Consider the following 23,565-nt stretch of genomic DNA (forward strand, 5'->3'; position numbering starts at 1 on the left):
GGCATTTTCCAGTCTGAGATAAAGTTAGTTTTCCCGCTGAGCTGAACGGACGCCGTCTTTGGTATAATTATAAAGGTGGACGCTCCAAAGACACCGTGACGTCTGTATGTTTGGATGGCATCGGGGACTCGCAGGGGGCGGCGGTCCCCCTCTGAACGCACTCCTCGTGCAGCGTCCGCTCCCCGTGCAGTCTCAGCCACGTCGCCAACGACCTTGTTACACATGCTGTGGGCATGACGCTCTGGAGTGTACGACTTCCACGTGTGAGGGATAAAAACATCGAAACCACACAACTAAAATTTAAGTATTGATCAGATTTGAAACTCAAATTTTGTGGAAACCCAACTGTTATTTATTTATTTAATCCTCACCTCAGGATATTTTCCCATTTTGTTGTTCAGATAGAGTGGGAGGGAGGGAGAGAGAGAAACATCGACGTGAAAGGGACACATTGAGCGAGTGACTGCCACCCGCACGACCCAACCAGGGCCGGGGACAAACTGCAACCGAGGTACGTGCCCTTAGCGGAACCGAACCCGGGTCCCTCCAGACCGCAGGCCGTCGCTCTAACCGCTGAGCAAACCGGCCAGGGTGGAAACAACTTTGAATGCTATGCTTAAGGCTATTTTTTAACTCCATTTATGTTTCCAAGGATGAATATTCTATTCTGATTTTTCGTGTTTGTAGGTGTAAACACTGAAAAACTTGTTCACATAAATAAGGGCATAATATGAAAAATTAATAGCAATGTCACACAATTCCGTGAGTATACTTGCCGCATCCTCTTCCAACCATATTGTCTGACAAAGTCAGGATATGGAGAAGAAAGCTTCAAGGATGCATCTTCTAGGAGGAGGACGTTGCATGGGGGTGGGATTAATCGGTATTATGGGAGTTATAATATTGGGAATTATTATTCCTCTATATGACTAACCTGGGAATAAAGAAGATATCTGAAATCATGCCTCTTCAAATAAATTCTGAAGAAACTCCAGCTTCCCCTGAAACACTCACCACTGCATGTCCAGACTGTCTTAATAATTTACTAATTCAATTAGGTAAAAATTTTTCCCCGAAAGTCCCTAATAAACAATTCATGGATGAATTGCAACAGGTAGAACTAATGGAGGCACCTTATACTCCTGTGCCTCCTCCCCAGACAGAGAGTCTTTCAAGAGAATAAAAGAAAATTGTATCGACCCCTACCCACTGGCTCAAGAGTTTCCTTATATAGCTTATTGAATAAAAGGAAAACTGTGGTACCCACCTAGAGGGGCTAGAAGTATACAAAGGATTCCTGACCCTCCCTTGCCCTTTGCAGGAGCATATAATAAAGATAGAATAAGAATAGTTAACAAAGACGGACTCCATGGTCCTTATGGGAGCTTGCCTTCATGGAAGGATTGGAACGCCAAGGTCCCCCTTGGTGCTTACGCACAAGGGAACAAAAGAAATGTCAATCATTGCAATTGAATAGGTTTTATAAGAAATGCTGTCCTGAGTTAGTTAGGGAGGTAAATCAAAAACTAGCTGATCTAAAAACCCAGAACTAGATCAACTATTAATCTCAGACAAGGAGCCTATAGAAAACTCTGTCTCACCTTACAGGTTGCTCTACTCCCTTCTTTGTATCTATAAACACAAAAAGTTATAAATTAATTCTGACAAAAATGAAACTAACATCCTGGTACTATGGAATGTAACTCCCTGCTTCTTTAACCTCAAAAGTTAAATTTATGCCCAAAAGGAAAGTGTATAAGCACATAGAAACTTGTAATAAATCGGAACAGTGTCACACTGCCTCTGAGTCGTGTAGTCATCTGTCTCCCAGCGCCGACGCCTCACCACCTTCGGGACCCCCTGGACCCTGCTGCAGCTGGACTGCGGCAATACTTTAGTTAAATCCCAAAACCACACACTGATTATCATCAATTTGTTAATTCAGTTTGCATCACCTAATAACTTGACTGGGCTTTCCTTCAGTTTTTGTTGAAAGCGAAAACTTGGCCCTGGCCGGTTTGGCTCAGCGGTTAGAGTGTCGGCCTGCGGTCCACAGAGACCCGGGTTCGGTTCCCGCTAAGGGCATGTATCTTGGCTGCAGTTTGTCCCCGGCCCTGGTTGGGTTGTGCTGGTGGCGGCCGCTCGATGTGCCCCTTTCACATTGATGTTTCTCTCTCTTCCTCTCTCTCCTTCCCACTCTATCTGAGTAGAAAATGGAAAAGTGTCTTCGGGTGAGGATTAAAAAAAAAAAAAAAAAAGAAAGCGAAAACTTGGAAACAACCTGAATTTCTAAAATACTTTTTATCCAGTCACTTGAAATCATTTACTTTGTCAGATTCTAGGAAGTTTACCAAAAAACCTTTACCCAGATACATTAAATTACTATTAACCATATCGGTTATACTTCCATTTCAAGGCACTTTTGTCAACACAACTTACTTTTTTTTAAATAAAAGTTTTTATTGTTTGCTTTACATACGTTTTACCCACACCTTGGAGAGCTGCAGATTTAAATCAGTTTACAGAGAATGTCTTCCAAATAGTTCAGGCCTCACTGTCAACCAGTCAACCAAAGCAGAACTAACTGCAGGAAAAGTGTGGAAGAGTATTATCAACTACAGAGAAACAGAGTGGCCTCCAGATCTGCTCTGACCCTCAGGGGGACCAAGGCTGCCTGTCCTTCCCCTAGTCCTCCTTCCTGCAGCTGAATCAGGACCTGGAAGGGTCCAGGACTGTCACCAGGGGTCCAGCATGACTGGTCTGGGCTAAGACCCCCATCTCATGAGGCTTTCTCTCTCCTCGTGAAAGGGGAGGGGAGCCCCAGAAACCCAAGTCCCAGGTCTGTCTGGACCCTCCCTGTCCTCCCTGCCCTGTTCAAGTTGGTCACCACACGAAGCCCATATTCCCAGGCCACCCTTATCTCCCCACATGCTCTACCACACCCCTTCTCCACTCACCCCAAAGCCTGAAAACCTCAGTGTCCATTAACAGCAAAGTCCTGTGTGCTCAACCTGTTACCTGCACACACCCCACCTCCATACCTCAACAGCCGTTCTGAGGTCAGGCCCCCCACCCCACCCCGTGGCCAAATGTTTCATTCTTGGAACGCCCAGTGTGGACTCTGTCCCTGACTGAGCCCAAACCAGGGGGAGGTCCCAGGAGGTTGGTAGGCGACAAGGCTGTCCAGTGGAAATACAGTGGGAGTCACAGATGCATTGTGGACCTCTAATAACCACACAGAAAAGTGAAAACACTTAATCATGTCCCCTATTAAACCAAATAGATAAAAATTGTCATTTCAACAATACAAAGTCACAGCCTTTGGGGTGGAGGCACCGGTCTGTTAGAAGTCTCTCCCACTGAGGCAAGCAGGGGAGCCACAAAGAGCATGGGGGCCCCAACCCTGTCACAGGCGGAGTGCAGCCCCTTACCCACTTCACACCGCTCCCTCCGCCTTCTCTCCTCTGCCCTCGCTGCGCAGCACCCCTTTCCCTGCACCCCTGAATGCTGATGGCCCCAGTCCGACCCACTCTCCACTCCGGACTCTTCCTTGAGTGCTGTCCCCCCAACCTAGGTGTCTGCTCCCACTTTCAGTCGCCCCTCTGGCCTGCTCAATCCTGCCCCTTCCACTCTTCTTTCTATCTCACCTCACTCAGTTCTCTCTCCCCGCTGTCTGCTCCTAAGAAGCTGATTAAACAAGGTGGGTTCTGAAGCCACACTGCTTGAGCAACCCGGCTGCCCTGCAACCTTACACAGGCCCCTCGGTGACTCTGAACCTCACCTCCCTCAAAGCGTAAAATGAAGAGCTTGGAAGTTGCTGCAGGTCCCCAAACGCACCTGTCTTTCCCAGCCTCCTCCAACCCCCTCACCACCACCCTCCCAGGAGCATTTCCAACCCTGGGCCTCACGCAGTCCTTTCTTCAGCCGAACTGTGGCTGATGGAACATGAACGAGGTATGAGACAAGCTCTTCTTAAACCTTGCGATGTGGTCATGAGAAACAGTTTATAGAATAAAAGTGGACTCCATGGCAAGGCAACATAAAATAAGGCTGAAGCTCTTTGCAACATGTAGTCTGAAGGGGCTAAAATAATATCTTTGATAATGGACCAAGTGTAAAATTGGTTTGTAAAAATTCAGTTTATTTTGTATTGGGCAAATAACATAGTCACATGGCTCAAATGAAAAGGACGCCCAGACGGTGTGGCTCAGTGGTTGAGTGTCACCCCATGCACCAAGAGGTCGCCGGTTCAATTCCCAGTCAGGGCGCATACCAGGTTGTGGGCCCGATCCCGTGGGGAGCATGCAGGAGGCGGCCAATCGAGGTTCTCTCTCATCGATGTTTCTCTCTCTCCCTCCCTTCCTCTCTCTCTCAAATCAATAAAGAAAAAAAAATTAAAAGGAAAAGGAAACCAGTTGTCTGTTCCCTGCATATCAAATTTGTCATCTAATTACAATAGTAACCAGGAAAGTGACTAAAATCACTGGCTAGGAACTTTAAAACCTAACATAGGGCTGATTAGAAAGAGTATTTCTCAGGCATTCTGGGGAAAATGCACAGGGTGGGGCAGTGAAGGCAGGCGGGCCCCCAGCGCTCACAGAGCTGCCAGGGCTTGAGTCACAGGTTCCGAGAAGGGAGAGGCTCCAGGACAATCAGGCGGCAGCTGTAGAGACACTTCCTTTCTGTGGTTTCACACTGTGTTGTCTCTCAATTTGAACTTGGGACATGCGGACATATGTGATCAATTAAAGAAAAAGCAGAAGTAACTGGAAGCTCGAGGCCACACCTGCTCCCTACCCCTGGGAACGGGCCATGCAGAAACCCTGGTGCCGCAGACGGCGACTCCTGCAGGGAAACACTGAGGGTGCGAGGGTGAAAGCTGGGCGTCCTCTGTAGGCGCACCTGCTCAGATGAACAGACACGGGGAGGGTGAAATGACAGGTGAACTGGGTCACAGAGCAAAGCCCTTCGAAGTTGAACCTTTGCCCTCCTGCGTGTATTTCCTTAACACCATTCCCAGCCTTTCCTGACAGGGATCTGCGTGCATCTCCTGACATGATGACCTTGAAAAGACAGAAGGGGGACAGTGAGCTATCCACCTCGCTTTTCCTCCCGGGTCCTTGGGAGGGGCTGCACCTTCTGGGGAGACCACCAAAGAGCAGGGTAACACAAGGAGAGAGACAGGTGATGGGGGCAACGCATTTTCAACCATGGCCCAATAGAGCTTGAGCTGCTTATAAGAACAGAAGCCTAGACCTTTTCCAGGCCAATTAGGTCAGACGGCTGAGGGACAGCCGGGAGTCGGTATTTTCTAATTAGTAGTAGGCTGTCCATGTGGCCCATGTAAAGGTCAAAAGAAAATCTCGGAAATAAAGGAGGAGGAGACTTAGTGGCACGCGAAACTGATGAGCCCTGGTCATGCTGAACCAGCGACTGAGCACTGAGCTGCAGGGTAAGGAGCCTGGCCAGCATTCTTCTGAGCCAACACCCAACACAGGATATGGTCGCTGTCCTCCAAAAGGTGGACACAACCCAATGTCCACCAACAGACAGATGACAAACATGAGGAGGTCCTTCCATACCCTGGAGTATTACTCAGCCGTGAAAAGGAACAAGGCTCAGACTCACACTACATAGATGGTGGGGAAGGAGCCCAGGGCAGGACTGCAGCACCCACTCCAGCTGAAACCCACAGAAAACCCTAAAAGACTAGGTAGACTAGAATGTAGCTTTTAGTTAAAATGACCCTTCTTAGCTGTACTGGAATGTAGTCGTGTCCTGGAGCCTAGAGGCCGGCCAGTAGAACAAGCCTCAGGGAAAATACAAAGGCACACGTGGCTTAACGTACCACTGTGACCTGTAAGCATGAGCCGTGTAGCTCTGCTTTTCCTGCTGTGATAACAGCACTTACCATTCCAAGATGTCCTGCAGAACTCTGTAAGGAGGAAGACCACCTGGCCAGTCACAAGACCCTGGACAGAATGACGCCCAGAGCTAAATAAGTCAGAGGGAGCTATTGAAGCTGGACAGGAACGGACCAATCAGCAGAGCCCAAGACCCTGAGCCCCTTACTTATGGATCTTAGCTTTCAGAACTCCCAAGAAAAGACATTTGGGAGTCTGGGTGTTTTAGACGATGAATTCCGTTTTCCTCGTGTGGCGCCTGTGACAAAGGGACTCGAGTTCCTCCACTGCAGTTCTCAGGGCTCAGGAAGGGCTCCACTGAGGGCTGGGCAGACAGAGGTGACAGCCCCCCAACCTCAACCGCAGACACCAGCGTTTCCCTCCGTTCTTCAGAGCAGCCTTCGTCTCATGATTTGTAAGCGCTCTGGTTATAAAGCACATTGAAAGACTGTATTTTTACTCAATTATCTTTCAGAAGAGTGATTTTCTTTTTTTTAACCAACCTTTTATCAAATAAGGCTAATCCTCTTTCTTTTTTCTCTTTATTGATTTTAGAGAGAGGAAGGGAAAGGAGAAACATCTGTGAGCAAGAACACAGACTGGCCGCCTCCTGCATGCCCTCCACTAGGGATCAGGCCCACAACCTGGGCATGTGCCCTGACTGGGAATCAAACCAGCCACCTCTCGGTGCAGGGTCAATGCTCAACCACTGAGCCACACCAGCCGGGCAGAGGAAGAGTGGTTTTCAAAACCCATAGTCTGAAGTGGGCAGATGAGGGTCCAATTAGGATGGAAAAAGAGAAGTAACACCAGCGATTGAATGCAGTATTTCTGAAAATGGAAGAGCTCACAAAGAGCAAATATAAACAGTCCTACATTTACTTTTCGGATCATCTGGTCCCACACTGGGACTTTCAAAGACAAAGAACCAACCACAGTGAGCTCATGTAGAAGTTTTATTGGATGAATACATGCAGTGTCGTGTAACCTTAGCTGAACACAAGGGCCTTCCCTGTAACACCCTCTGCAGTCTCCCATTCGCTGTGGTGAGCCGCTGGAAGTGGACTCAGGGTGACAGCCGCAGTTTGAACGCAGACACTGATCTACACTTGGCTGAGGTTCTTGGAAAAGCAGGGCCAAGCTCCGGAGGAAGAGTATTTGGAGGAGGAGTTCTCGCAGTGCCGAATGTCGATTCTACAAGGCTTCTGTTTTCATCTGAAGCTTGCAAACAACCTTTACACCCGTATTTTAAGGCAGAGGACAAGCAACCCACATATACAGACTGTCAGAATTCAACTTCAGTTATTAAGCGAACTTCTCCCCTCTGGTTTGGCTCACTGTAGAAAAGCTCAAGTTTCCCTTTCCTAGATGAGTTGATTGTAAAGAACTAGAAATGAAAATTTTGGGGACTCTGTGTCCTCCACTGCCAGGACCCTGGGGGGCTAAGCCTGGCCTCAAGGGTGATTCTTATGCTTTCCCACAGAATGAGAGCTTCCCTCTGAATACAAGGTCGCCGCAAGCAGTCAGAATCGCACCTGGGAGGTGCTGCAGTGTCCCTGGAACCTGCAGGTGGGTTGCTGCATCATGAGGGCATCGTGCGGCCAACGGGCTCTGCACAGCCTTTTGGCTTTCCATTGTAGTTACTTTGCCTAATTGCTTAAACAAAGTGTTTCATCAAGTAAAACAAACATCGAATAGGTAAAGCACATGGCTGCAAAAGCCGAAAGTTTAGGACGTTGGTGGAAATGACTGGCGTGCTAAATTTCAGCAAGTGCGTCTTCTCTGTTGTAGATGATGCCAGAAGCCCCTCAACGGACTTCATTTAAAAATATACTGAATTAATCTAATATCGCGGGCAGGCAACTAGATTTAGTTGCAATCCTGTCTTTCTCACGCTACTAAGATGCCACAGTTGTGTCCTGCGACCCTCCTTACCTGTGCACGTGTTCACCATCAGAGTCCTGCACTTCCAGCAGTCAGGGGACAGCAGACCAGGCCAGCAGGATGCCGGGACGTGGCGGGAGGCTGCCGGCTGCATCCTGGAGAATGCCCTGGTCAGCGTGCGGTCTGCATGGGCGTGACCGTCAGCCTCTACCACAGGCACTTCGGTGTTGGGGCACGAGGGCCATCCAGAGCCCGTAGAACTTCACGGTGAGGTCCCCCATTTCAACCACAAAGCGCTATCCTCGACATCTTCATGCTTAGTTCTCAAAGGCTCTCGTGGCTGAGGAAGCCCCGCCTGCGCCAGCACACGGCGTTCACTCGGCCCGTCCGCATCCTTCGTGGGCAGCACAGCTCAGGACACTCTTTGGGCTATAAAACATGCTTCCAATATTCCAAGAAGAAAAATACCTTCCAAAAACAACTGTGCAATATTGAGGTCGGTCATGGCATGAAGTAAGGAGACCCAGGAAAGGTGGTTCGCACCCAGACGCCGCTGTGCAGATGCCCTGGGCGTGGTGGCCTCTGCGTACAGCAGAATGGTGCCAGGGCCAGCTCCGGCCATCTGTCCTGTCCATGGCCCGCTGACGAGGGGCTGAGTCAGCAATCGATTTTCACCACAACTCCCGACCTCCTTTCCCCGTGCACCCCACGACCTCTGTGGTGACCACACGCGCTCGTCTCTCACACTTGATCTCAGCCAAAAAGCCGAGAAGCGACCGCGCTTGTCTTTCCTCACAGGCTGGAAAACACGCAAAATCAACAGAGCTCAGGTCAGCTGCTCCGCAACAGCCTGACTGCTGATGCTGAAACGTGTGTTACATTTTAGAAAAAGTGTCACTGTGTGTCTGCACTATTTCATGAATAAGTTATAACAAGCAACTCAAAAGAACTGACATTTTCATTTTATGTAAGACATTTCAAATTAGTACAATGTGACTTATGAACCATGATAATTCTCTTAATGTTCTATGAACTTAGCTATATAACCTTTTTCCTTATAAGCACTTCAGTCAACTTCTCAATAATACATCTTTATAGTTATAAAAGTGTTAATATTTTGAATACTTCTTTCATTGATAATGGGCAGAGATATACTAATATTTAATAATCTTTCACCTTTTCTTTTTAAAAAGAAACAGCGTAAAATATCACTGAGAACTTTTTCCTGCAAAGACAAAAATGATTACTTGTCATAAGAATTTAATAAGTTTTAGAAGAAAAATATATATATTTCCTTAAACCATTTTCTTCTGAATTCCAACCGGCATGTAGAGATTATAAAAAATAGAGTCTATTTACATGGCACGGTGTGCCTCAGTGATATTCAAAATAAGGCAACAACAAGCACAGACACATACCTGCCTCCCGACAGCGCGGCACAGCAGTGCCTCTGCCCTGCTGTGCACGGTCCTGACGGTGCACACAGAGGCAGTCAAACACACAACACTCACAATAACATCGGCCAAATACGCCTAAAATGTCCACGTTTTATAAAACCATTAAGGTATGTCTAGGGAAGAACATGGAGTATAAAAATAGCCTTGGTACAGGGGGCAGGGCGTCTTGTGAGCTCGCGGAGCAGGGTAGACACAGGAGCCCTCAGGCCAGCTCGTCCTATGTCACCACGTGTGGTCTCGTCCCATCTTCTGTGAGGTCGTACCTGAGCACAGGAAGGGGATGGCAGGGTCAGTGTGGACAGTGGCAGTAAATGAACACGTGGGTCTGTCATCTGCGGAGGACACTCACCACTGGGTCCAGCCTTTGGCGAGTTCTTCAGATGCCAGAGCAACCAGCACCTGCGGGTGGAGAGTGTGTGAGGGTGAGGCCTCCCTGGCCCTCACCTCTGCTCTCTGCTCTCCCCTGTCTCGGTCTGCACTGTGGCCTCTCCTTTACTGTGAGTCTCCCACTTGTCAACGTGTTCTACCCTGGGACCCGCTGAGGAGCGACATGGCTGGTCCACCAGTCTGAAAGCCGGGCTACTATGAACCCTCGTGGGGATGGCCTGTAGGGACAGTGACTTGGGCTGATGGCAGCAGGTGTGTGGAGGCAGGTCCACAGAGGCACCCACAATCCAGACCCCCTCTTCCCTGACTTAACTTTTGTAGACGCTGCTAAGAACGCGCATCCTTATGCAAAAGCTAAATGTGGACACAGACAAAGACTAAAAGAAATTCAGAGAAATGAAGCCAATGGCTTGTTAGGAAAAAAAAAAAAAGTTGGTTAGTTGAGAAAGAATTATAAGAGAATATGTTCCCTTTGGGTTTTCTTTCATTGTGACACTCAAATAAATATTTTATTTAAAAATAACCTTTTCTTCAACTATAAGTTCATGGACTCATGGTATTAGTAGGACTAATATGCCAATAACACAAATATGGAAAAACAATGAAATGACTTAAACCGTCTTCACAGTGTGTGGGTGCTGTGGCTGATACAGTCCATGAACCACAGAGTGAGTCCTCCCCTTTCTATGCTGTGGAAATGGTCTACAGCACAAACTTGGGGCACTTGTGGTAGGTAGGTGCTGAATTTCTTTTTTTAATGTTTTTTCTTTTCCCTTTATTGATTTGAGAGAGAGAGGAAGTGAAAGGAAGAGATAAAAACATCGATGAGAGAGAACATCGACTGGTCGCCTCCTGCATGCCCCCCACTGGGGATCAGGCCCACAACCTATGCATGTGTCCTGACCAGGAATTGAACCGGCGACCACTTGGTGCAGGGTCGACGCTCAACCACTGAGCCACACCAGCTGGACTCTTAATGTTTCGGACTCTTAAAGTTTTTTTATTGATTTTTTAGAGAGAGAGAGAGAGAGAGAGAGAAACATTGATTCTGCCTTCTGCACACCCCCATTGGGGATCAAGCCCACAACCTGGCATGTAACCTGATCGGGAATCGAACTGGGACCTATCAGTCCACGGACACGCTCCATCCACTGAGCCACACCGGCCGGGCATTTATTAGGATCCTTTCACACTTACTTTTCCAAGAAGCCCTTTGTCTTTGGACAGGAAGCCACCACTGTTCTTCACGGCGACGTCCAGCGTTCTCCTCTGCACTTCTGGTAACGAGACGCTGAAATCAAAGCTGAGAGAGGGGACCTTCCCTAAATTTCTCCATCATCTTGCTGTAGTTTATCATAACTAAACGTGACATTTCTGCCTATGAGACCACTCCAAATGTTATGTTTGCTACTGTAAATGGGGTTCCTGTGCTAGATGTTTGGGGCTGGCATTTCATAAAGATGCAAACTCAAAGTATTTTGCAGTGTTTTCAAAAGTAAGAGAAGACTCTGGCGTGTGCCACCGCCCACGTATGGGGTGGGGCAGCTAGAATGTGGGATTGTGGATGTTACACATGACTCAACAGGCAAGTCCAGACTGGCTCCCTCACCCTGAAGGCTAAAGCAGAGCAATGTCACCGCCTGGGTGAGGGAGCTGGTAAGAAGTGTCCTGTGATCTGGCATTACGAAGGAACACCGTCTGCACCGCACTTTTTAGTGGCTAAAGCCAGATGCCACAAACTAAATGCCTTCGGGGAAGCAAGTCCTCGAAGCTGGCTGGTGTGTGGTTCCCATGAGACACGGCCTCTGCAAACCAGAGGACAGAGGGCCTGCGGCCTGGGAAGGACGAGGCTGGGAGGTGGCCAGCCCTCTGATGGAGCTGGGGCACCTGAGATCGGCACGTGGGGCCCAAACCCTTCAGTGCTGCACTGAGCAAGAACACTAACGCCAAGACTTGGTGGACACAGCTAGGACCATTAAAGACAAAGTATAAGCTGAGTTAGTGCATACTGATATCATGCAACTTTTATTTCCCAAAATGCTGGTGGCTTTTGAACTACAGAGGACTGCAAGTGAGACATCGCATCTACACACACTGAGGCTCAGATGTGTGGCCTGAGCACCTCTCAGGAGGCTGTCACCTCCGACCGACTGCAGAAGCAGTTGGAGCCTCTATTAAGCCAGACCATTACAGAGACTTGCAAAAATCTAAAACAATGACCACATTCTTTTCACTAAGTTTTAAAATTGTTTTGGAAACCAGCTGTGTTCATAAGAATGTCGTATTTTCAGATGTTATAGGTTTATTATTTTAAAAAAATATATGTATTTTAACATTCTCAGTTTTGATTTATAACCCAGTTCTTCAGGGTCATCAAGCATTTGGTCTTTATCTAGTCACACTGGTCTCACCGTCCATGTTTACATGTCACCTCTGTGTGAAATCCAAAGTGCTCACTTATCTTACAGGCTCACTGCCATTTGGAGGTTTTCACCTGACGTCTCCGTACTGTGCTGGCTTCAATGCTTTAGCCACTGGCCGGCACTGGCCGGCTCCTGACGTGACCCAGCAGTCTGGCCCAGCTGAGCCAAGTCCATACCTCTGATCAAACACGGGGTTCAGTGTTTTCTTCGACACGTGTGTTTTTCTCCTTCCTGACCTCCTCTTGTCTGGTAACAGATACATGCGGACGTAGGGGTCGGAGCCGTCCTCAGAGAAGGCAATGAGATTTCTTCAACACAAAGCAGAGAACAGCAGTTATGAGAATCTAAAAAATGGCACTCAGCATCACATTCAAATTTACCACAGGAGGTCCTCGAGAAATGTCGTTTTGGTATACTGTTCATGAGAAAAAAAAGGTCGAAGTTAGCATGTTCTCCCGTGTCTTACAGCTTTTCGCAGGGGTCTCGGTTCCCCTCACATCCCAGACGGGCACGCGAGAACGGCGGCTAAACTGTCCGAGTGACTGCGGGTGCAGGCCCGAGTGGCCCCAGAGGGAAGGATGTCCCGTCCAGGGCTGTTCCCACCTTGTGCCCTGAGCTGCCAGGAGGACATCTGGTCACTTGTGATCTGAAACCGGAATCACCGGGTTGGAAAATTAACAATCACACTTGTTTTTATTCATCTTTCTTAAATGTATGGAGAGCTCACATTTATCCCAATGTTCTTTATTAGAAGTGTTTTGGGTCTTTGTTTAGAAGTCTGGTGGTGTCTTTAAGTCCAGCAATGTGCCCTAGAAACTCACCTGTTGTTTAAGTCAACTATATGTGACCACTTACTGGCCGAACCGAGACCCGTCAGAGACTGTTTGGCTGGAGCCCCTGAGCAGCTTCCACTCCTGTGTCTCCCACAAGACGGTTCAGCACCAGGAACACAGGTGCTCAGCGCACTGCACTGCCCTCTGCCCTCATGGCTCCGTCTCTAACGTCACTGCACTGCCCTCTGCCCTCATGGCTCCGTCTCTAACGTCACTGCACTGCCCTCTGCCCTCATGGCTCCGTCTCTAATGTCACTGCACTGCCCTCTGCCCTCATGGCTCCGTCTCTAACGTCACTGCACTGCCCCCTGCCCTCATGGCTCCGTCTCTAACGTCACTGCACTGCCCTCTGCCCTCATGGCTCCGTCTCTAACGTCACTGCACTGCCCTCTGCCCTCATGGCTCCGTCTCTAACGTCACTGCACTGCCCTCTGCCCTCATGGCTCCGTCTCTAACGTCACTGCACTGCCCTCTGCCCTCATGGCTCCGTCTCTAACGTCACTGCACTGCCCTCTGCCCTCATGGCTCCGTCTCTAACGTCACTGCACTGCCCTCTGCCCTCATGGCTCCGTCTCTAACGTCACTGCACTGCCCCCTGCCCTCATGGCTCTGTCTCTAACGTCACTCATTTTACTTTCTGTCACCAACAGCTTTCAAGAGCCAAGTACCTATATGAATGCACACATCACAACTGCTGCGGAGACAGACAGTCACGTAAAGAAAGGCAGCTCCACAGACCGTCACTGTTCATCACGCCCATGGAAGCACACTGCCACCTCACGCACACTCGCTGGATCAAGACAGATGCCAGGACTGACCCTCCCTCCCTGACGACGGGGACAGGCAAGCCCGGCCCCTCGGTGCTGACGTCAACTGAACACTTGCTTCGTTAAAGACTACAGCAAGCCTATCGTGACTCATCAACTTCTGGATCCTCTCAATTTATATAAATTTACTCCTAGAAAGGTAATCGCCCAAACACTTCATTCAATAAAAGGAAGCATGTCCACTGTCGAGTTACATTAACAGCCTCTGGAAATCCCCAGCAGGAACTGGTACCTGAACCACAGTTCAGGGGAGTGTGGCGGAGCACCAGATGGTTACAGGTGCTTAGAAACAACGCTGAGAACGAAGGAGGGGCACAGACCGAAGACGAGCACTGCAGTGGATCCAACTGCTTGGCTCTGTAAAGACGAAACCGAGGGACCCGCCTGCAGAGGCAGAGCCGCGGGGAGCCCTCACCTGCAGGCGTGCACGACCACCACCAGCTTGTTCCTCTGCGAGCTGTGCCGGATCGTCAGCTGGATCTGCCCCAGGGGCGACTGTCCCAGCGTCGTCCCACTGAGGAAACAAGCAGAAAGTCAGTCTCCCAGGCCTTTCGCAGGCCCGTCACCGGAAGGTCGCCCCCTTCATGTGGACAAGGAGTCCAATGGCCCAGGAACTAGGACACAGCCAGACCTCTGAGCACAAACCGCCAGCCCAATACCCATTTCAGTGGAAGGTTCATGTAACTTCATTTTTCAAAACTGACAGTTTTGTCATTTGGGGCCCAAAGTAAAAGGAGACACAGCGGTCTCCTAGTTAGAAACCTCAACCCTGTGAGACTTTGGGCCTGTAATTGCCTGAATCTACGTACCCTTTCTCAAACCCCACACCAGCCCTGGCTATGATGTTCACCAACAGGGCCTGTGATAACATCGCGACACCCCCCACGATTTCTGTGTCTCTAAGTCAAAAACTCTAAGACAACCAACAACTGCCAGGCTCAGTCTCCCCAAGACCCTCTCGGCTGCTCCCCAAAGTTTTCTCCTGAGAAAAAGTGGTTTCTTGTTTAAAATTCTATTTCCTTAAGAGCAAGAAGGGAGGGGAGAGCTGATTTCTTTTTTCCAAAATGGTGGACGTGAGAGGGTGCAGAGGAGACTGCCCGGAGTGTGGTGACGAGAGGACCACTCATGTGCCTGCGTCCCGGCGCCAGGAACACACGTTTCGGCTCTGCCCCACGGCACTGCTCACAGCTCTTAGAGCCCAGAGGAAGGACTGTCTCAAAAGCAACTCTTTTCCTTCCACTGAGAGGAAAAGTTACCATCTGAAGCTGGTAGAGCCTGAAGACTGCTTTTTCCTCCTTATCTAGGAATCACTGGGCTTAAGAAATCAACAAAAACATCCAGAGACAGACAAAAAGCGACTGGGGACCCGCAGTGGGGTGCTGAACAAACAAGAGGAACAGGCCCCAGTCCTGCACAGCAGACTCCAGGCCCCACAGGCGGGTGCGGCAGCTCGGCCAAGGACTCGGCCTTCACGGGCTGAGGGCAGGCACACGGAAGCACCGGAGCCTCTGCTGCGCGTGTGACCTGTTACCCACCGTGTTCTAACCCTCAAAGAGCGAATGTCAGGCCCTAGAAAACGGCAGGCTTCACTGTGACAGGGAGCCTCCCCAGGTCCCTTCACTACCACAGACTGCACCCCCAGTACGTGGGGAGCGCGCTGTTCGGCAAGAGCAAAAACACGTCTAGTTACTTCTCCAGCTGCCGCAGCCTCTGCCGAAGCTCCTGCGTGGCGATGGGCAGCGATATGTCCGAGGCTATGCTGGGGGTGGGCTCCTTGACGAAGATGTGGCTGGGGGAGTAGGTGGCACCGGTCTGGAGGCTGGAGGAGCTTCTGCCCAGATCTCGAGGCCCCTGAGGACTGGCCTCTCCGGGCTGGGCTCTCTCTTCCACACCAGGCTTCGCACCGCCCCCAGTGACTGGGGTGGATGGGGCTGGGCTGCTGTCACCAGCGCCTGGAGAAGCGGACATCTGAGACTTCACAGACACTTTTCTCCCTCCTTTGGAAACGGAGGGTCGCTTTACTTGTGCTGAGTGTTGGTGGTCTGGAGATCTTTCCTGCTTTTCGAGGTGAAGTACCTAGAGGTGGAAACAAACACAAAGTTGGAAGCGATGGCACTGGGAATAGTCTGGTGCATGAAGCTTTAATCTACACACTTGCAAATGTTTCTCTAAAGCTTGGCTTCAAACATTATAAACCATCAGGTCTATCTGTTCATCTGTTCTATTATTTAAGTAATACAATGTTACAGAAAGTTTTAGATAAGGAAAGTTTAAATAGAAAGTACTAGGTAAGGAAAGTTTAAGTAACCAAAGAATCACTACTATGATGTAGATGTCACTTCCGTGTATTCTCTTCAGCCTCTTCCATTTCCATGGATTTCAGTGCAGTTGTGGGAACTGTTACTCCCAGAAGAACCTGAGCTGCTGCCCTGCACAAGCCTAGTCGCTCCTCCCACCCAGGTGGACTAGTCCCTCATCCTTCACAGGTGGTCTAGTTCCTCATCCTTCACAGGTGGTCTGGTCCCTCATCCTTCACAGGTGGTCTGGTCCTTCCTCCCACCCTTGTCCTGAGCCCTGTGGCTGCCCCATGACCACCACCCACTGTGTCCCTGCCGTCTACCACTGTGGAGCAGCCTGCGACCTTTGCTACTGCAGCTGCGCCTGTCCACCCTGTGCGTCCCGTGGGAGACTACAGTACCCGCAGGGCGATCTTCATCTTCAGAGTGCTGTTTGGACCTGAATTACTGAGTTGGAATCGTTGGTTCACAGTCATGTCATCACTACTGAGCAGCCGACTGAGAGGGATCTTCAGACTTCCCAGGGAACACTGATGCTGTTCATCTTTGACCTGCAAGACACACCACAGAACACACTGAGCTCCAAGGATAAAGACAGAAAATGCTGAAAGGTCCAAATCCAGTCCTTAAAAAGCATACTTCCGCCATCTCTTTCTAGGCAGTATTCCCTTAAATGATTAACACAGAAGGAAGCCTCCTTGGAAAAACACAGAACATCATAAGGAGTGAAGCTACAGTGGACCCATGTCACGTGTAGCTGTCATTTCCTTGTTACACTGTTATGAGCACAGAAAGAACACCATGGCTATGAATCCATTAGGAGAGCCCTGAGTTAAGAGGCAACAGTCTATACAAACCTGAAGAATAGAAAGAAACATCTTAACCCACAGAAAATGATGATAATGCTCATTCCTAGTGACATGACAGTTTCTACTGGTGATACTTGTTCATGGAGAAAAAAATTTTTAAGTGTCGTTTAAGCCTTCTCTATTCAAAATCTACATGGTTATTTAAAAACTTTACAGTGGCATGACAATTCCTGTCTCCTGAACAATATCCTGCGGCATTACTTATGTAATCGGCATCGTTCTTGTTGGATTGTTGTAACACAAAATAGTTTATAACCAGAGTTAGACCAGTCGTACGAAAATGGCCAAAGATACCTACACATGAAATCCTAAGAGCCTGACTGCTAATTTCTTTATAAACTGCAATCCAAAAGCATTGTTATTTTCATTTCTTAAAATGACTTTATTGACTTTTTTTTAGAAAGAGAGGGAAGGAAAGGGAGAGAGAGAAACACTAACCATTTGCCTCCCCAACACATACCCCGACCAAGGATTGAACCCAAAACCTGGGTCTGTTCCCTGACCAGAAATTGAACTGGCAATCTTCCAGTGCATGGGACGACACTCAACCAACTGAGCAATGCTGGCCAAAGCTAAAAGCATTTTTAAAAGAAATAACTGCAACAATGTTTACTGAACTTTGAAAGCTGCTTTTTAAAATTCAAGATCCAGTAAGTATAGATTATTTTAAAAATAGTGCAACTTATGAAAGAAAAATTAATTAAACAAATACAAAAATTTAGCGAGACAGATACATTTTGTATAAAAAAGAATGTGAAAATATAAAACAAGCAGAGAACGATGGACCGGCTGCCATGACCGACATTGGCCCAGTGCTCTGAGCAGACCTGAGCCCTCCACAGCAGGACCTCCCCTCAGGACCTCAAGGGCTGAGCAACCAAGTCAGAGCTGTACAGCTAAAGAGCAGAGGCCCTTTAACTTCTCAGACTGACAGGAGGCGATGCAGAAAACAAATACGGGTACTAGAATATTTAGACTGGCATGTGTCATATGCCCGCCCCTGGGATGACCGTGAAAACTGTGCGATCCACTTGGAACAGCCCCATCCTTGAGCTAAGATGACATGAGAGGAGGACAGAACACACAGCCCCTGGGACTGTAGGCGTACATCCAAGAAGCGCCTCCAACTCCTTCTGAGGATGTAATTCACATGTAGTGTACATGTCAAAACATGCAAACACAGGATTTTTGCTTTTGGCCATGATGAAGTATTAGGAACAGAATTTAACATCTCACCTTCACTTAAAAACAAGTGAGGTGAGCCCAGCCAGTGTGGCTCAGTGGATGAGCATTGACCCTGCACCAAGAGGTCGCTGGTTCAATTCCTGGTCAGGGCACATGCCCAGGTTGTAGGCCTGATCCCCAGTGGGGGGCATGCAGGAGGGAGCTAATCAATGTTCTCTCTCACCGATGTTTCTATCTCTCTCTCCCTCTCCCTTCTTCTCTCTCTAAAAATCAATAAAGAAACAAAAAATTTAAAAAACAAAAAACAAAAAAAAACCCAGAAACAAGTGAGGTGAGCCTGACAACTGATCTGGTCACTGCCTTGAGTATCCAGGCCATGGTGCTGGGATGAGGACCCCAGACAGAGGCTAGGGGTCCCCCTGCATTGATGACACAGGGTAAAGAAATCAAGGAGCAGAAAGTGACAGAGAAGAGGGAGCTCCACAGAGAGCTGGAAGCCCCGAGGACCCGTCTTCAGTTGATCAGCACATGCGAGGGAATGAACCACACAAGGACCCATGCCCAGGAGGAGCAGGGAGACAATTACCAGAGCACAAAGGGCTACAGGAAATCTGGTAACATGTGGGGCATCTGACGAGGGCCACATGGTCCTAAGACCAGAGGCTATCGGGCTGCTTAACAAAGCTTAAATCAAGCAGCGAAAGGCTCAAACTTACCTGGGTAAGTTGCCCAGGTAACTTACCTCTAAATGAGAACAAAGCTCCAAAATACTTAAAGAAATACAAACCCAGCACTCAATACTGTAAAATTCACAATGGAAAATTACCAGGCAACCAAAGAAGTAGAAATATATAATCCACAATGAAGGTAAAAATCACTGGTAGAAGCAGATCCAGCAACTATACAAACAACAGAATTGGTAACAGCATAAGCAGCTATCATGCACAGACTGCATACACACAGGAAGGCAAAGAAAAGACATGGAAGACAAAAGATCCAAACTCAAATTCTAAGATGAAAAAAGAGAACATCCAAGATACAAATACACAGGCTGGGATCAATAGCAGATTAGACACTTGAGGCGGGAAAAAATGGAGGAAGTAATGGTCATAACAGCAGACTTCTCATCAGAAACAATGCAAGAGGGAAGAAAGTGAAAGAAAAAAAACCAGTTAGCCAAAATTTTATATCTTGTGAAAATATCTTTCAAACATGAAGGTGAAACAGACTTTTCAGACACACGTGGGTTGGAAGAATTCATCGCCAGCAGATGAGCCCTGCAGGAATGTTCAAGGAGGCCTTTGGGCAGAAGGAAATTTGCTTCTGCTAGAAATGGAGTGAAGAATACCAGAGTGGTAAGTATGCAGTTAAATAGGAAAAACTACTTTCCCTATTTTTTAAAAAGCTCTTTAAAATATAATTGACTGTTTAGAGCAAAAATAATAAAATATATTGTGGGAGAGAGGAAACAGAAACATGCCACAGAAGGTTCTTGTACCTCTGGTGACCACATAGGGGGAGATCAGTGTGCGTAACAGAGGATACCATAAACCCTAGTGCAACAGTCAACATAAAACAAGGAGCTATAGTTAACAAGCCAGAAGAGAAATTAAAATGCAATTATACAAAATGCTCAATCCAAAAGAAGTCACATTAAAAAAGAGACGGAGAGAGAGAGAGAGAGAAAGAACAAAGAAAAAATGGGGCAAATAGCACAGTGGCAGATTTAAACCCAACCACATCAACAATCACACTAAATACAAATGGCCTAAATGCCCAAATTAAAAGAAAGATTGGATAAAAACACAAGATTCAACTGTATATTGTCTAGAAGAAGTCAACTTTAAATATAAACTTACAAATAGGTTAAAAAAAAGGATGAAAAAAAATTAAACCACGCTAACTTCAATAAAAAGAAAGATATGACAATTATATTAATATCAGTCAATTACAGAATAAAGAATATCATTTAAATGTAATTGTAAAAGGAATTTTTACAATGATAAAGGAATTGACTAATCAGGTGGGCAAGCATTACAATTCTATACAGACTCTTGGAAAAATGAAGAGAAGAGAAAAATTCCCCTCATTCTACAAGGCTAACGTCACCCTGATAAACAAGTTGTAGAAAAATTGTGGGTCAGTGTCCTTTGGGAATCAGATATAAACATTCAACAAAATTTTGGCAAATTAAATTGAATACATAAGAAGGATACATCATGACCAAGTGTGCTTATCCCCTAATGAAGATTTGCTTGTGAGGTTCTCTAATGTCAAATCTTGAAAACCACATACAGGTTTGTAATGTTCAACACCTAAAAATCAAAAATGTGTTCCACTATATTTACAAACTCAGGAAAACCAGATGATCGTCTCAACAGTTGCAGAAAAGCCTGTGATAAAATCCCACATCCACTGATGACAAAACTCTCAGCAAACTAGTAGCAGGAGAAGGAGAAAATGTCCTCAAACTTCAGGCTGAAGGGCGATGCCCTAAGGCTCCCCTCCAAGACCCGAGGAAGCAAGGTTTACTCCACGTGGAGGCCCGAAGCTGGGCAGGGTGCACGGCGAGATGAGGAAGTCAGGCACCAGGTTGCAAACACGGAAGCAGCAGTGCTTTATGATTAGCAGACAACACGACTGCCTGTGTGGAAGACAATCCTGAAATAGCCTAAAAAATGCTACCAGAACCAATAAGTAAGTTCAGCAGGGTTGACAATATGATGCCAACATACAAAATCAACTCCATTTCTAGATATCAGTAACATTCAATCAAAAGTTTAAAATTAAAAAACAAAACAAAACACATTTACTGTATCATAGAGTCTGAAACGTCTAGGGATAAGATTGACAAAAGTACTGATTATGGTGATAGGTCTGTGAGAAGTCTGTTCAAATACGTGCAGCTCGTTCGTTGTACGTTGATTATATTTCATAAATATATTAAGAATGCAAATAAAATACCTCGACTTCAAGGTCCTGTTGCTTGGGATTGTGAATGAAGAAAGTGAAGTTTTCCTCCCACACAGGTTCATTGGTTTTGTACCGAATCTGAAAGAAATACCCGAAAATCAGCCCCGTGGATACTTACTTTCTGTGTTTATTCATTCACGGGTTTGGAAGCTTAGGGTGACTTTCATTAAATTCCAAGACATACTTTTACTGAGCATGTACCATTATGTACTAATTGTGGAAAGTGTACAAAAGACAGGGTCCAAAGCTTCTGGAGTGTGCCAGGGAGCTGTTACAGAATCCCAGCCTGCGTGCCCATCCCGGGGACTGAGGTTTCATCTGCTCAGCGTGGCCTTCCTCGGTACCTCCCCATGACCCACACAGGGCTGCATTCAGGAGGCTTCTCACACTAACTGTGAGAAAGTGAACAAAGGCCTGTGACTTTTTTTCCTTTATTGATTTCAGAGACAGAGGAAGGGAGAGGGAGAGAAAGAAACTTTGATGAGAGAGAACATCGACTGGCCATCTCCTGCATGACCCTGCTGGGGATCGGGCCCACAACCTGGGCATCTGCCCTGACCAGGAATCGAACTGGTGTCCTCTTGGTGCATGGGTCGACACTCAGCCACTGAGCCAGTCACACTGGCCGGACAAGGTCTGTAACTTTAAACAATTCCTGAAATCCTTGCTCTCAAATCAGGAAAGGAGAATGAATACACTGTAGCAATGGCAATGTTCTCTCTCAATTCCTGACAAAACTGCATTTGTTGAATTTTAAGCATCATTGGTTATCTTTTAAACAAAATATTTACAGAGCAGTCAAAGAAAACTTCCATCTACCCATGAAATCAAGCAAAAGCACATTCATGTTATTGTTCAATGTTATTTTAAGAAAGCTGTGGAAATCAGTGGTCTCGAGGCTACACCATTCCCTGACTGACAGGCCCTACCTGACTGGCGAGAGTAACAGTGTTGCCATCGGAAACTGGCATGTGGCCTTACCTTGCTCTCCTGGGCCTTGTGCCCAACTGACATCCGCACAAGAGGGTTGGGGTTGCTGTTTATTTTCTTCCCGGACTACCCAAAAACAAAAAACAGACAAAATAAACAAACATCCTGAGATGGGCTTGTTAAAAATGAAATTGTTGACTATATTAAAAGTCATTTCTATTTACTTCTGAGACTGCAGTTACAGGGACTATCTGGGAACAATTTAATTGGGGAAGGACTGCTAAGCACACCCCAAACCATAATTGTAGCTACCAAGAAAGACACTTGGAAAACTTCTATTTACACAATTTTTAAATGTTGAGTTCTTTTATTTTTAGAGCAAGCTACTTTGGAAAAAAGAAATCTTCTGAATATCTTTAATGTTAATTCCAGCTCTAAAAACATATTTTACCAGGGTAACAAAATAAATAAAGTGCAATGAATGAACAGAAAGACATGAGCAAGGACAAATAAAGAGTATATGATTCAGAACAGCCCTCTGGTTGGAATAATAAAAATACTACAAAGAGTCAGAAATGTTTTTACATTTTTAACTTAGTATCTTCTGTTCAAACATGTAGCTATCAGATATCAAATCTTGCTGGCCAGCGGCTAAGTAATTTTGACTGGAAGAATGAACATTAGTCTAGAATTGCATTACATTAAGCAGACAGATATAATTTTTAAAATGGTAAGAAGCATACTTTAGCACAGAGAGCTGATAGAAGAAAACAGTAAAACACAACATATTGAGACATGAGGTTTATTTATAACTTAGCCCCACAGAAGATGCAATTAAGTATGTCTGTTAGTGGAAATTAATTAGATCACAAAAATGTTTTTTAGTTAAACAATTTTAAAGTCAATCCATACTTCAGCAATGACAAAAATAAGCATCAAATTCATGATTATTGGAATAAAATATTACTAGCCCAAACCTACTGCGATAATCTATTTTCTGGTTCATCTTTTTGATGTGAATGAATTCTGCAAAATGAAATAAATACTGTTAAAAAATTCAAAGGCTACAGACTACTGTGGCAGAAAATACTACTTCCCCCCTAAGTCCACTTTCTCCTTCTTCCCTGACCATTAGAACCCTGGAGTGTTAGCTGAGCCAAGTCCTCTGTAAATAAAGTTTCTATTTCTGACCCTTCCTTGTAGTTGGGTGTGGCCAGGTGACAGTTTGGCCTTAAAAGGAGAGGTGTTCATCCTGCTCCTTCCTGGTGACCCCTTTTGGAGGAAGGCAGTGAGCAGAGCAGGGCAGAGCCCTGAGCCACAATCTGTGCCACTCGAGGGGGTTAACTTCTGTCTGGCTGGAGCTACAACTACTTCTGAATCTGATTCAGAAGCTGAGTGTGTATTTTAACTAATATACTTCTCATGTCTGAAAAAGTAGCCGTTCATTCCTAGAAACTTACTATATTTGTCAACTTTAAGACACGATTTTTTTGTTAAGCTTGAACTCTGAAAACAAAGAGACTCAGTTGCTGACCTGCCGCGTCTGCTCCCGAGAAGGTGCAGCAGTGAGATGAGCTCTGCTCCTTCTCCCACCACT

General features: G+C 46.8%; 2 protein-coding genes across 8 annotated transcripts in view; both read right to left on the minus strand.

Moving 5' to 3' along the window:
- Positions 1-12,423, minus strand: part of NCAPG2 (non-SMC condensin II complex subunit G2) — a 65,911-nt gene extending 53,488 nt beyond the window's left edge. For all 3 annotated transcript variants that reach the window (XM_036247493.1, XM_036247494.1, XM_036247492.1), the window contains exons 1-2: positions 12,413-12,423; positions 11,327-11,329 (exon numbers count right to left, since the gene is read on the minus strand). The gene's annotated coding sequence lies outside the window, so the exon portion shown is untranslated. The remainder of the gene's footprint in view (positions 1-11,326; positions 11,330-12,412) is intronic.
- The window catches only part of ESYT2 (extended synaptotagmin 2), a 60,650-nt gene continuing 45,812 nt past the window's right edge, over positions 8,728-23,565 (minus strand). For all 5 annotated transcript variants that reach the window (XM_036247500.1, XM_036247496.1, XM_036247499.1 and 2 more), the window contains 9 exons: positions 22,020-22,094; positions 21,030-21,116; positions 16,413-16,562; positions 15,405-15,790; positions 14,130-14,228; positions 12,231-12,362; positions 10,829-10,934; positions 9,594-9,643; positions 8,728-9,507 (listed from right to left, as the gene is read on the minus strand). In XM_036247500.1, coding sequence (XP_036103393.1) covers positions 9,462-9,507; positions 9,594-9,643; positions 10,829-10,934; positions 12,231-12,362; positions 14,130-14,228; positions 15,405-15,790; positions 16,413-16,562; positions 21,030-21,116; positions 22,020-22,094 — 1,131 coding nt within the window. In that variant the 3' untranslated portion in view covers positions 8,728-9,461. The remainder of the gene's footprint in view (positions 9,508-9,593; positions 9,644-10,828; positions 10,935-12,230; positions 12,363-14,129; positions 14,229-15,404; positions 15,791-16,412; positions 16,563-21,029; positions 21,117-22,019; positions 22,095-23,565) is intronic.

The sequence above is a fragment of the Molossus molossus genome, unplaced genomic scaffold (assembly GCF_014108415.1).
Source record: "Molossus molossus isolate mMolMol1 unplaced genomic scaffold, mMolMol1.p scaffold_m16_p_7, whole genome shotgun sequence".
In the NCBI taxonomy this organism is placed as follows: domain Eukaryota; kingdom Metazoa; phylum Chordata; class Mammalia; order Chiroptera; family Molossidae; genus Molossus; species Molossus molossus.